Here is a 13,691-nt window from a genome sequence, read left to right on the forward strand (position 1 = left end):
TCAGGGGTTGATGGTGGCGTGAGCCAGAAGGGTCTATTCCGTGCTATATCTCTAAATCAATCAATAAATTTTGTGCAATGCTAAACAAGGAGTGTGATGGAGTATCTCCATATGGAAAAAGCACTGAATATTTACCTTCAAGCTCTTAATTTATAACCTTCCCTTCATTTTTCATTTCTTCATTTCACATTATAATGCTTGTATCATTAATTTACTGCCTTATCTTCCTGAAGGCAAGAAGTGGTTGCCTTCTTGCTCATTCCTCAACCAGCACTTCCATCCTCCGCACCCTGTCAAATGTTGATGGCACTTTGTAATCACATCAGAAACTTACAATGGCTACTTTACAGAATATATTGTGCAGGTAATGAAAATTATACCCTCGAGCATCTTGTTTTTAAACTATGGTATTAATGAATACAATAATTCAAAGAGGACTGTATTAATCTATTATTTTAATCTGACAACTAAATAGCATATTTAAACAAACAGTGGAGTGCCCGTCTTTGGTCATGTTCATGAAAGACATTACAACAAAACATACTCTGTAACATCACACTTCTGCATTAACAGGTAAGAAATTAAAAAACACATTCCTGAGGCTATGTAAGGTGAAACTATTTGAAAACATTTCCTTTCCAGCAAATGACAATCACTGAATGGAATGAACTGACCTAATTCAGTTAATTTATAATTAAAATAATGTAACTTTAGTTAAATAGAGACAGTAACATATTTTAAAGGATTTGTACTAGAATGCCTCATTTTTATATGCAGTAAGCAATTGAATCAATTGGATGTTTAACACATAAAAATAAATCTTCCGCTGCTCTTTCAAATTTGTAGTTTCATGCTTTGAAAAATCACTTAAAAAAGCAAACTATGGATTTTTCAAGAATAAAGCTGCTCCACAAAGAATCCATTGATCCTGGCTGACCCCACAGGGAACATCTACATTTATGACTACTTGATCTCGTTCAGCACTGGTGTAGACAGGTAAAGAGATGCATTCTTCAGGAGAGTATGGCCCGATAGCATCCTGCAAAAAAAAAAAGTTTCAAGCTAAACAAAGCTAAAAACAACTGCCACAATAAAGAAACTAGACAGTCTTCTGAAATTCAGCAGGCAACTTAAGGGTGTCTGGGCCAGAAAAATCAATAGCAACTAACAATTTGATCAAAACAGGAAATATGAAGGCAAACAAACAATGAACAGTCTTGAACAGCTTGTCCTTTTGTGCGACAACTTTCTGGTAAACTCTCAGGATATGAAAGGCCTTCATGGAAAGCTAACTTCCCCATCTTTGCAGATAAACATTTCTAAAAAGCAACTGTATATTAATAGGAAGTAGTATGACAGGTTATTCAGCAGAGGAGGGAGAGGAAGCCTTTGAAATTTGTTTAGATTTTGTTTTGTTCTTGTTTGATGCTTTGGCAAATATACAAAGTGTTTGGTCTTATTTTCATTTTAGACTCTGTTTTCCCAGCAAGGCAAATGAAGACATAAGACATTTTTAAATTCTGTTATTCAAATACATCATACATCTTGTTTAGAAATCCACAATTTGCTAAATGGATTGTTTTTCTGGAATATTACCATTCAATTGTTTCTGTAACAACCAACAAAGTAGATAGTTTATCTTTCAAAAATGTTCCAAACATTTATTAAGTTATCTCAGATTGTCACAAACAATCCATAAGGCAAAAGTGATTTCCTAGCTTGGAATTCTTTCCCATAGCCTGGATCAGTGGTGATTGAAAGGTTGAGACTCTAAATGGAAAGCATTAAGTTTTAGGACTGTTTCTAAATCCTTTTACCTGCCTCACAAAAGTATTTGTGAAATCACATTTCTCTTTTCTGCACAGTTCATGTGTTGGGAGTTTAACTGGTGGCTTCTGGACTTTTACATTTTTAACACAGAGCTGTAAATCACAGGAAAGGTGGCAGAGCAGTTAAGATGAAAGTTGAAATCAGCAACAGTGAGAAGATTCTCCATGGAAATAAATTAAATGGGGACCTCAGTTCAGCAAAGAAATAACCATGGAATTTGATAGATAAATATATGATAAGGACTCTAAAGGAGCCAAAAAGGATGGAAGGGATTGAGGTCTTCAAATGAGAGAAGTAGAGTGAGAAACTAGAGTAGCACCAGACAATGCCACGGTAGATAAATGCTTTGGATGGAAGAGATTACTTTGAATGATTGCACCTGAAATGGGACCTTTTTCCCCATTGTCCTTCGGTGTAAATTATTTTAAAAAGCCATGTTGTACACATTGGATGTTGATTGTTTCTGGTTCAATTAATGACCCATACAGCAAAGGCACTTCCAGGTGCAATTCATCGAATGGAGCTGATGTTTGCCTGATGAAATCTCAAGTCATACAAGAACATTCCTTCTGCTGTCAGCTGAAATTGAAACTTTGGGAGTAGGATGGGAGGGGAGTGGGAAGCAACAATTATAGGTTCACAAGATACCTATAAACAAACTGCTGCACAATATACAGGGCTCAGAAATGTGTTGCAAGTTATAGGGTCTTCTTGTTACAACAAACCTCAAAGAAAGCCTCATTCAATAGCAAGTAAGTGAAATAGTTCACATATTTGCCATTTCACTGATTCACAGCCTATTTTAAAAAATCTATTCTGAGCTGCATTCAGCAATTACAGATCACTTGAACAATTTGTACCTTAGGAATTTATTGGGCCACTTCATCAGACACATTGGGGACACTCAGGAGGTGTCAAACACACGAGATCATTCGACTTTTCCTTGTCTCCATGGCAGCCTTTCCTGCAGCCCCACTCTGACTGTTTTTGTAAGCTGTTAAACTCTGAAACACCTTCAACTCATCAATATGTAAAGATACAGCGCCTACGTTATCAGCATTAAATTCCCATTATAGCATATTACTTTTGTCTTGAATACACTCAATAACTAAACTACTTGGGCAATCAATCCACAATTTCAGTACTCTCTGGATGAATACCTTTCCTCTTATCTACGAATCATTGTTCGAAACTCTAATTCCTGGTCCTATTCACCTTAACCAAGGAAAATACCAGGTCTGCATCTATTTGTGCATGTCATTAAGACCACTTCACATTCTGTTAAACAAGTGTCTTCATAGAACAAATGGCCATCCCAGGAATCAATCTGGAGATCATATGCTTCATTTTCTCTATTGCAACGGCATCTTTCCTTAGGCAGAAAGGCTAGACCTCTCTAGCTAAGAAAAGATGCCCTTACAATAGAGAAGACTCCATATGTAGTCAAAGTGGGCTCAAGAAATAGATGTAGGATGCCACTTCTTGCACCAAGTCCTCCTCCAATGATGATCAACATCCAAATGGTCTTTCTTCAGAGCTCACTGTATCTGCATGGTAACCTCTACAAGGACACTCAGGTCCCACCAAAGCCCAATTCTTTTCCATTTCACACAATTTGTAAAGAATTTCTACTTTTTCTAACAAAATAGATGACTTCACAATACTCCACATAATACTCCATTCTTGCTTTTTCATTCAGCCTAACTACATCCCCTCAGCTCCCATTGCCCTGAAGTTATTCACCACATTTGGATATACTGTATCTAGTACTTGGTGTCCTCATTGGAATTATTGATAGAGAACAAACAATTGAAATATTATTAACATTTAAAAGCCATCTAGGTAAGTGCACAGATAGAAGAGGTTTAAGGGACTTGAGCCAACCACAAGCAGATGCAACTAGCTCTATGAAATAGGAAATTAGATTCAATATTGACTTCACAGGAGAAGCCAGAATGGTGGTGGATCAATGCCTCTTTGGACTGGAGTTCATAACAAGTGGTGTGCTGTAGGGATTGGTGCTGGGCTCTTTATTGTTTGTCATCTATATTAATGATTTGGATAATAATGTGGTACACCAGACCAGCAAATTTGCAGATGACACCAAGAGTGGAGACATAGTAGACAACAAGACTAAAAGCTTACAGTGTAAATTTGGACCACATTTAGCCCATATTTACAGCTAGACCAGCTGTAAATATGGGCTAAAAAATGTCAGTTGGAATTAAATGCAGACAAATGTCAGGAGTGCACTTTGGAGGGACTTGCACAGTGAACAGTAGGGCACTAAGCAGCACCATAGTATAAAGGATCTGGGAATACACATCTGTAATTCCTTGAGAGTGGTGTCACAGGTACATAGATAGGGTCATAAATAGAGCTTTTGGCACCCTGGCCTTCATAAATCAGAGAACAGAGTACAGGAGTTGGAATCTCATGTTGAAGTTGGTGAGGGCCAATTTGGAATGCTGTGTACAGCTCTGGTCACCGACCTACAGGAAAGATAACAATAAGACTGAAAGAGTACACGTAAAGTTTACAAGGATGGTGCCAGCACTTGAAGACCTGAATTATAGGGAAAGGTTGAATAGGTTAGAGCTTTTTTCCCTGGAGTATAGGAGAATGAGGGAAGATATGATAGAGGTATACAAAATTATAATGGGTATCAAAAGGGTAAACGCAAGCAGGCTTTTTTTCACGAGGTTGGACGCATCTAGAATTAGAGGTCATAGGTTAAGGGTGAAATAATTAAGGAGAACCTGTTGATGGCGTGAGTGTGGAACAAGCTGCCAGCGAAAGTGGTGGATGCCGGTTCAATTGCAACAGTTAAGCGAAGTTTAGATAAGTGCATAGATGGGAAGGGTACAGAGGTCTGTGAATCAATGGGATTAAACAGAACGACAGCTTGGCATGGATTTGATGGGTTGAAGGGTCTGCGCTGTAGTGCTCTATAACCCTATGAAGATAGACATCTAATGAAGATTGCTATTCAATACAGAAATGTCAGTTGTCAGTCAACTTCATTCAATACAAATTTTTTCAAGTTGTCCCCTACTTGCTAAAGATGTCATTAGTTGTTGTTATGAGCCTTGAGAGTATCTTTGATCAAGAATACATCTGTGAGAATTGTTCATAAAGACCCCACACCTAGAAAGCAAAAGGAGATTTGGCTGGTTGCAAGATTGTGCTTATAGTGACTTAAAATCCAGCTCAGCCTCAATTATTTTTTACATGTGATTCACTTGATCAATCAGGATCCCTCAAAAACTGACTGCCTGATCATTAGCTCAAAACATTTATGGGATCTTCTTGTGTATACCTCAGCTATTATATTCTAAATGTACTTAATTCAGGTGTAGTAATGGGAGACAATGAAATAGCAGATGAACTGAATAAGTATTTTGCATCAGTCTTCACTGTGGAAGACACTAGCAGTATGGAAGAAGTTCCAGGTATCAGGGGCATGAAGTGTGTGAAAATACCATAACTACTCAGAATGTTTTTGGGAAACTGAAAGGTCTGAAGGTAGATAAATCATCTGGACCAGATGGTGTATACTCCAAATGCCGAAAGAGGTGGCTGAAGAAATCGTGCAGGCATTAGTAATGATCTTTCAAAAATCACTAGATTTTAGAATAGTTCCAGAAGAGTGGAAAATTGCAAATGTCACTCCACTCTTCAAGAAGAGAGAGAAGCAGAGAAAGGAAATGATAGGCCAGTTAGTCTGACCTCAGTGGTTGGGAAGGTAAAACTTCAAGGCATATGATAAAACAGGCTGTACTCAACAAGGGGAAATCTTGCCTGACAAATCTGTTGGAATTCTTTGAAGAAGTAACAAGCAGGATAGACAAAGGGGAATTAGTCCATGTTGTGTACATAAATTTTCAGAAGGCCTTTGATAAGGTGCCACATATGAGGCTGCTTAACAAACTATGAGCCCATGGCACTAGAGAAACAATTCTAGCATGGATAAAGCAGTGGCTGATGGCAGGAAGCAAAGTGGGAATAAAGGGGGACTATTCTGGTTGACTGCCAGAGACTAGTGGTGTTCCACAGGGGTCTGTATTGGGACCGATTCTTCTTACATTATATGTCAATGATTTGGATGATGGAAATGGAGGCTTTGTTGCAAACTTTGCAGAGCAGTTACTTTGAAGGAAGTAGAGAGGCTAAACCTAGGCAGATTAGGAGAAATGGGCAAACAAATGGCAGCTGGAATACATTGTTGGGAAGTATATGATCATACACTCCTTTTAAAACGGAGATGAGAAGGAATTTCTTTTGGCAAAGGATGGTGAATCAGTGGAATTATTTTCCACAGGCAGCTGTGGAGTCCAAGGCTTTGCGTATATTTAAGGCACAGAGGTTGATAAGATTCTTGATTAGTCAGGGCATGTAGGGTTATGGGGAGAATGCAGGAGATCGGGGCTGAGAGGAAAATTGGATCAACCATGATGAAATGGCGGAGCAGACATGATGAGCCAAATGGCCTAATTCTGCTCCTATATCTTATGGTCTTAACTGACTGTAGTCACTTTAAGGTGCTATATTATAGTTAAAAGCATTAAATAAACATCAATTAATTTCTAAACAAAATATATCCTATGTTGCCTGAAATTAAATTTCAAATATTAATCAACACATTATTTATTCAAAGGTGAACTATGATCTAAAATGAAATCTGAAAATGTTAGAAATGCACAGTAGCTTATTTACAATCTGAAAAGCAAGGTAGATTATATTCCTGGTGAGACACCATATTCGACTTTAACATTTCCAGTTAAGATGGATAAAGCAGTCTAAGGGTTTAAACCCTAAATAATTTAGTACCTGAGCAATCCAGGCCATGTAACACGGGGGAACAGCTGACACACTGGGAGAGTCGTGCTGATTTTCTGAAAGTCGATTCCCATCAAAGCTGCAACCCTCTACATACAGACCTCCAATCTGCCACAGAAACAGCAAGTTATTAGATTGTGTATCAGAAACATTTAGTAAAAAACTAAATTTACTCTTAATTATTAAGGATAAAAAAAAGACTGAGAAATTGAATCACTTTTTCTAATAAATAATAGGAAGGTAAAGCCTATAACCTTTTGTGAGGAAAGGAAATCTGATTCAAACAAATAACATTTCCATGATGGCAAATCCTCAAAGTCTCCCCTTTCATCCAAAGATGAGAGGATAAAATTGTATCTTTGCAAGATGTACACCATCCACCTGCAGATACAATTATACTTACAACAACTTACAAAATATTGTATATTATTATATTGACCAATATGAATTTCAGAACAATGGGTATTTGGCCAGCAGAGTTTTGACAGCAATTTGTATGATTTTTAGCTCAGTACACATTCACTAAGTTAAAACTACACAATGGCGCATGAAAAAAAAATCTAAGTATCACTAGCTCTCAAGTAAAGGAGACCTCTCTGTAAGTTAATTTTGTAATGATGGCAAGACTGTCAGCTCTGCCATCCTGACTGTGTAAAACCAATGCTTCCAGACTAGTGCAGTTAGATGTGTAATTCAAAGATGTTACAGATACACTGAGCTCCACAGGCTGCTTTGTTAAGGTCTTTGCAGATCCAATCAACACAGAAAAACTGAATTTTTATTTTATTTTAAAAAACATATTAAGAGCAATTGAAAATATTAAATCTGTTGAATGAGACTTCAGTGAGTTTTTAGCACCATTCCTAATTACTATTGCAAAACTTTACTAAATCTGTGTTACTAATTTTAAACAATGCAGTGTAATTCTCTTAGAAAAAAAATTCTATGGTCCAGAAATCTTTTATTTTCAATCCAGAAAGTGTAGCGCATGAACCATATCCAGGGAATGTATGTAATAGAATTAGCTTGGCATACCTAATACATTGAAATGCCTTTCCTCCCTTTGCTCAGCCTTGAACCCAAACATCAATTATATAGTTTTGTAACAATCCATGATTGTTACAATAATTAGGATATGTGTAAGAAACATGATAAATCAATTTTTATTAAGAATCACAATTTAGAAAATCCATCTATCACAATAATTCAACCAAATTACTTGTGTGAATTCCAGCCTCATTGACCAAAACATATTAACTTGCATTTCCAACACATTAAATTTAAAATGATCATCTTCTTCTTAAATCTCAGGTGTAAAGAAATAATTTCTGACAATCAAGAAGCAATTGGTTTAAGAATGCTAAACTATGACTGGAATGAAAAGAGACTTTTCAATGCTGCAACAAAATAGTATTTTCCCCAATTAAATGCATTCAGAAAATTGCTCTCAGGTGTTGCAAGGTAATTTTTAATGACACTGGAGAAAGGAACATGAAGGAATGTTGAAGTAACATAATTCAAGTGTGAAATCATTTTGAGAAATAACATGGCATTCTCCACATAGTCTCAATGTCACATGCATTAGTAATTTTTTGAATTTGTTTATCTCCACTAGATCCTTTCACTGGATTAAATCTCTCACTTAAAGGATATGTTTGCATAGTCACCAGTTTCCATTTAAACTTCTGTGTTTTGTACCTCAGTGATAATAACTAATTGGCACACTCTGAAAAGCTGTAATTAAAGCAAGTCTTCATGAAAAAAAAACATTAATTTAATTTTTAAAGAAAAAAATCTTCCCACTAAAATAAAGATTGAACTAAGTAAAGTCCAGTTTTCATGAATATATAAATATTGTTTAGTTTATTGTGGTATATTGCTTAGTCTCAGTGTAGTAATTTTTATTATTATCTGAAACAAAAATTAATTCAGTTTAAGAATGTATAGAGTTATAGTGAAAGAGGCTAAATAGCTACAAGTAACAATGGCTAGTCTCTTGTTTGGTGTTATGTTGTAAATCTATGGACCGAAACATCACCAAACGTGCAATAAAATAACACATGCTACAAAATCAAATTGAAATTTTCATTGCCTGGGAGTATTGTTTTCACATCATCCTAAGTTACCAATTGGAAAGCTTCAATATCTAAGTTCCTCTAATGAAGCAGTCCCTCTAATTGAAAATAACATTGTTTTTCAAGACATTTCAAAATTCCAAAGACTGTCACTATTATGAAGTGTGTGCACATCCTCCTGCTGAAATATAATCATAATTGTTAACCCAAACAAAAGATAATTTTATCTTACAGGATTTCTTACCCTGACTTGAAGTTTTGCATCCAGTATCCGTTCTTTCCACGTTGCCACAAGTTTCAAGCTGTCTATTGGGCAACCAATAACCCTGCAATGTAAATACATTTATTAGAAATATTGGAAACTTATCTTAGATCTTTTGGAGTTGCCTTTATTGATTTTTTTTCCTTTATTACTCTTTGTCTTACTCCACAAAGAAAATAAATGCCACCAGGTGTTCAAACACAAAGGCTTACCTCGCCGTTTCTTGACGCAAAGCATTCAGAAAAGTATCTGGATGGAACAGTTCAGATAGGTCTAGGGTACTGGACACCAGTGACTGATTTTCAGCTTTTTCAACCCATTGCTAAAATGAAAAGAATGCAAGTTAGAATTGCGTTATTCACATTTTTGTTTCAGGTCAGCTTTTAGTTTGTTCAAACAGAAATATACTTCAAATGTTTGACAACTTAGAATCAGATTTTTAAAAAAGAGATACATCATGGAAACAAGCCCTTTGGCTAACCAAATAGGTGCTGACCATCAAACGGCCAATCTGATTTAATTTAAAAGAAGTTTCAAATTATAAGTTTCACAGGCATATAACCTGCTTCAGATTCTTCCTCTGGTAGTTGGTTTGCAGCTCCACATTTGACCACATTCTGTGTGTGAAAATTGTCATTCAGGTCTCCTTTAAACCTTTCCCCTCTCACCATAAACCTTTCAGCTTATGATTTCCTTTGCCTGGGGGAAAAAACTGTGTGCATTCACCCTATCCATGATTGTCAGGATTTTATACACCTTATAATGCTCAGTGTCCTACACTACAAGGAATAACATTCTAGCATATCCAACATACCATAGTCCAGTTAGAGATCGTCAGCATGGTTTTGTGAGGGGCATTTGTGCCTTTCAAGCCCGACTGACTATTTTTGAAGAAGTGACAAAACAAATTAATGAAGTAGCACAGTGGATGTGATTTATATGGGATTTGGTAAGGCATTCGACAAGGTTCTCCCAAGATAGGTTCATTCAGGAAGTCAGGAGGCATGGGTTACAGGGAAACATATTTGCATGGCTTGCCTACAGAAGGCAGAGGGTGGTAGTAGGTGACACTTGGAATCTGCGACTAGTGTTGTTCCACAAGGATCCGTTCTAGGACCCCTGTCCTTTGTGATTTTTATAAATGACTTAGATGAGCAAGTGGAAGGGTGGGGTTGTAAGATGCAAATTACACAAGGTTGGTAGTGTTATAGATAGTGCGGTAGGTTACAACAGGACATTAATAGGATGCAGAAATGGGGTAAAAAGTTGCAGTTCAAATGTAGTTCAATCCAGCAAAGTGTGAGTACAAAGGTCAAACTTGAAGGAAGGTAGAGTACAAAGTTAACAACGGGATTCTTGAGCAGTGCGGAGGGACAGACGGATCTTGTGATCTAAGTCTATAGCCCCCTCACAGCTTCTGCACAAGTTGATGGGATTGTTAAGAAAATGCATGGCTTGTTGGCCTTCATTAGTTGGGGAATTATGTTCAAGAGCTGTGAGGTAATATTGCAGCTCTATAAAACTCTCATTATACCACGTTTGCGTTCAGTTCTAGTTGCCTCATTACAGCAAGAATGTGGAAGCTATAGAAAAGGTGCAGAGAAAATTTACCAGGATGATGCCTGGATTGGAGGACATGTTTATAAGGAAAGGTTGAGTGCACTACAGCTTTTCTCTTTGGAGGGACGAAGGATGAGCAGCGTCTTGATAGAGGTATATACATGGTAAGAGACATAGATAAAATGGATAGCCAGTGCCTTTCTCTCTACAGGTAATGGCTAATACGAGAGGATGTATTTTAAGGTGATTGCAGGAAAGTATAGGGGTGATGTCAGAGGTAGATTTTCTACATGATAAGTACATGATATGCACAGCCAGGGGGTGGCAATAGCGGGAGATATGTTAGGGGCATTTAAGAAAGACTTAGATATGCTTATGGATGTAAGAAAAATTGAGGGCTGGATGGGGGGTGGGAAGGGTTAGATTGATTTTGTAGTAGGTTAAATTTGGCACAACATTGTTGGCCTAAGGCTTCCAACTGTGCACTGTACTTTTTCACCGTTCCCTATAACTCAGGCTCTTGTGTCGTGACAACATTCTCATCAATCTTCTTTGCACTCTTTCCATTATAATGACATCTTCTTTCCTAGAACCAGGTAACTAAAACTTTATCCAGCTGAGACTACTATGTACAGTTTATACATCACATTTATACTGGTGCGAAACATTCTATTACTATATCCATTATTACAATATTTGTGACAAAATTCAGTGTTGCACTGTGACAAAATGTTTAGCTTGTCAAAAGTCACTGCATAAATATTCCATGTTTACAATTAGTAGCCATATTACTCAATTTTAATATATGTCTAATAGAATTCCAGGTAGACATTTGCAAACCCTAAATCGAATGAAATAAGACAATGCCTGTTTAATGTTTAAAATGTTATTTAAGCTTTCCTTGAAATAGAATGTACTTCAATGTTAGTGACAAGAATTCCAGAGATGTACAGTACCAAGGCACTACTTCTGAAGGTACTTTTTAAAAATGTAGCTACATTTAAGGAGTATTTTCTTTTATATGTGGAAACGAGAACAAAACAACATTAGGATGTGACAGTAATCATAAACATGGTTAATGTCATTCCTTTTAAATTAAATGTTTCTTGCTCTGTGTTGAATTCCTATTGATGTGCCTATTCTATAAATTTTCTTTATGAAATATCCAAATATATAATAAATGAATTAAGCTGCTGGTACGTAACATATTGTGCTTGCCTCAGGGTATTTCAGCAGCAGTCACTTGTTTGCCACAGCATCAACAAACTGTACATGACACACAAGTACACAGACAGACTTGGTAACTTTGTTTTTGTGTACATAAAGCTGTATGCATTCAGAACTATGTAAAAAGGCAGTGCCACAATAACTTGGCTTCTAGGGCTAAACTTAATTTAAATGCATAAAACGGCACAAAAGCACAATTACATCCTTATCCAATTTCCATTCAAATAGCCTTTTTATCTTCTCTACAGCAGTGATTTGCACTCAAGCAGAAGTGTGCAGGATTACATACACAGCCGGATGGAAGACCAAAATAGGAACAGTCATTAGGAACAGTAGGCTCTTCAGCCATTCAAGCTTGTGCCACCATTTAATCAGATCACAGCTGATTGGTGACAACTCCATGTACTCAGATTTTCCCACATCCATTCCTTTCTTTGCTTATCAAAATCCATTAAACACATTCAAAATTAACAAATGATCTAGCACAAATGTCATTTGAAGAAGACGTTTCAAAATTATTTCCATCCTCTGCATGTGGAAGTGTTTCTGAATGACAACCTTGAAAGGCTGGACTTTTACCCCAACTCCAGACCATCTAAAAAACAGAAACTCTTTGTCTCTTATACAAAACAGCTCCTCTTAATATCTTAAATGTCGATCAATGCATCTTCAATTAAATATCTTAATCCTTGGGGGTGCAATTTTTTCATTTAATTTAATCGCAGCAAAACTGTACAGGTATGCCCCCCTTTACAAAGGTAGAGTGTTCCTACGAAACCTTTCTTAAGGGGAAATGGTGTAAAGCAAAGAACCATTAACTTATATGGGAAAAATCTTCGTAATGCAAAAACAGGTTACTAACGTAGGTCTTTTGTAAAAGTGAAGTAGCGTGAAGCGAAAATTCATAAGGTGGGTGACGCCTGTATTGCACTTCTTCCAAGAATTGTATTTGCTTTCTGGACAGTGGTGCTCATAATGTGAGTTTGATTAAGGACTTTGTATAACTGTTGCATTATTTCTACTCACTCTGTACTCTAGTCCAATATTCCATGAGCCTGTTTTACTATATCTGTATCTCTCCATTGATATTTTATCTATTCACATGAAATTCCAAATCTCTTCTCAGTGTTATCCTTTCAAAGTCCCATGTGAATGATATCATATTGAAGTTAATCCACCACACATTTATGCATTGACTCAATCTAATGCTGTCATTTTGTGATGTATCCATCTACACTGATTATAGTGCTACTATGTTTATATCAATCACAAAATTGGATAGCTAGCTTTCTATTGCACCATCTGCAATTTATAATTACAGTGAATAACTGTGACTTAGCACAGATCCTTTCAGGATTCCATTTGTCATATCCTGCCAACTTGAATGTTTTCCCATTACCCAGTTCCTTGTCTCCTATTGCCCATTCAATTTCCGAGACAGGCCATTAAATTGCCTTTGATTCTACGTGTATTACCTATTACTGATGATTTCTTTTGAGGGATATTTACAAATGCCTTCTGGAAGCTCACATAAATTATATTCATTTACATCCTCCTGCAAAAATAATATTTCTGAAAAGTTAAATTAGATCTGCCAACCACAGTCAAACCTTTGCAAATTTATGCTCTACTGCTTCAATTGTTCAAGCTATTCAGTCATTTTTTCCTTAATTATGGGCTCTAGTTCTTACATCATTCGTTATGTGTCATCTAATACGGCGTAGACGATTATGGTCTTTCCGTGACCATGATTGTTCTTGGCAAATTTTTCCACAGAAGAGGTTTGCCATTGCCTTCTTCTGGGCAGGGCAGTGCCTTTATAAGATGGGTGACCTCAGGCATTATCAATACCCTTCAGAGATTGTCTGCCTGGCATCAGGAGTCGCGCAACCAGGACC

The 13,691-nt window shown here is 36.8% G+C and overlaps 1 protein-coding gene across 1 annotated transcript in view; it reads right to left on the reverse strand.

Moving 5' to 3' along the window:
• Nucleotides 1-437: 437 nt before the first annotated feature.
• dync2h1 (dynein cytoplasmic 2 heavy chain 1) overlaps nucleotides 438-13,691 on the reverse strand; it is a 463,334-nt gene continuing 450,080 nt past the window's right edge. Inside the window, exons 88-91 of the mRNA XM_059964317.1 lie at nucleotides 9,219-9,328; nucleotides 8,989-9,070; nucleotides 6,661-6,777; nucleotides 438-1,039 (exon numbers count right to left, since the gene is read on the reverse strand). Coding sequence (XP_059820300.1) covers nucleotides 881-1,039; nucleotides 6,661-6,777; nucleotides 8,989-9,070; nucleotides 9,219-9,328 — 468 coding nt within the window. The 3' untranslated portion in view covers nucleotides 438-880. The remainder of the gene's footprint in view (nucleotides 1,040-6,660; nucleotides 6,778-8,988; nucleotides 9,071-9,218; nucleotides 9,329-13,691) is intronic.

Source organism: Hypanus sabinus, chromosome 3 (assembly GCF_030144855.1).
Source record: "Hypanus sabinus isolate sHypSab1 chromosome 3, sHypSab1.hap1, whole genome shotgun sequence".
NCBI classification, from domain to species: domain Eukaryota; kingdom Metazoa; phylum Chordata; class Chondrichthyes; order Myliobatiformes; family Dasyatidae; genus Hypanus; species Hypanus sabinus.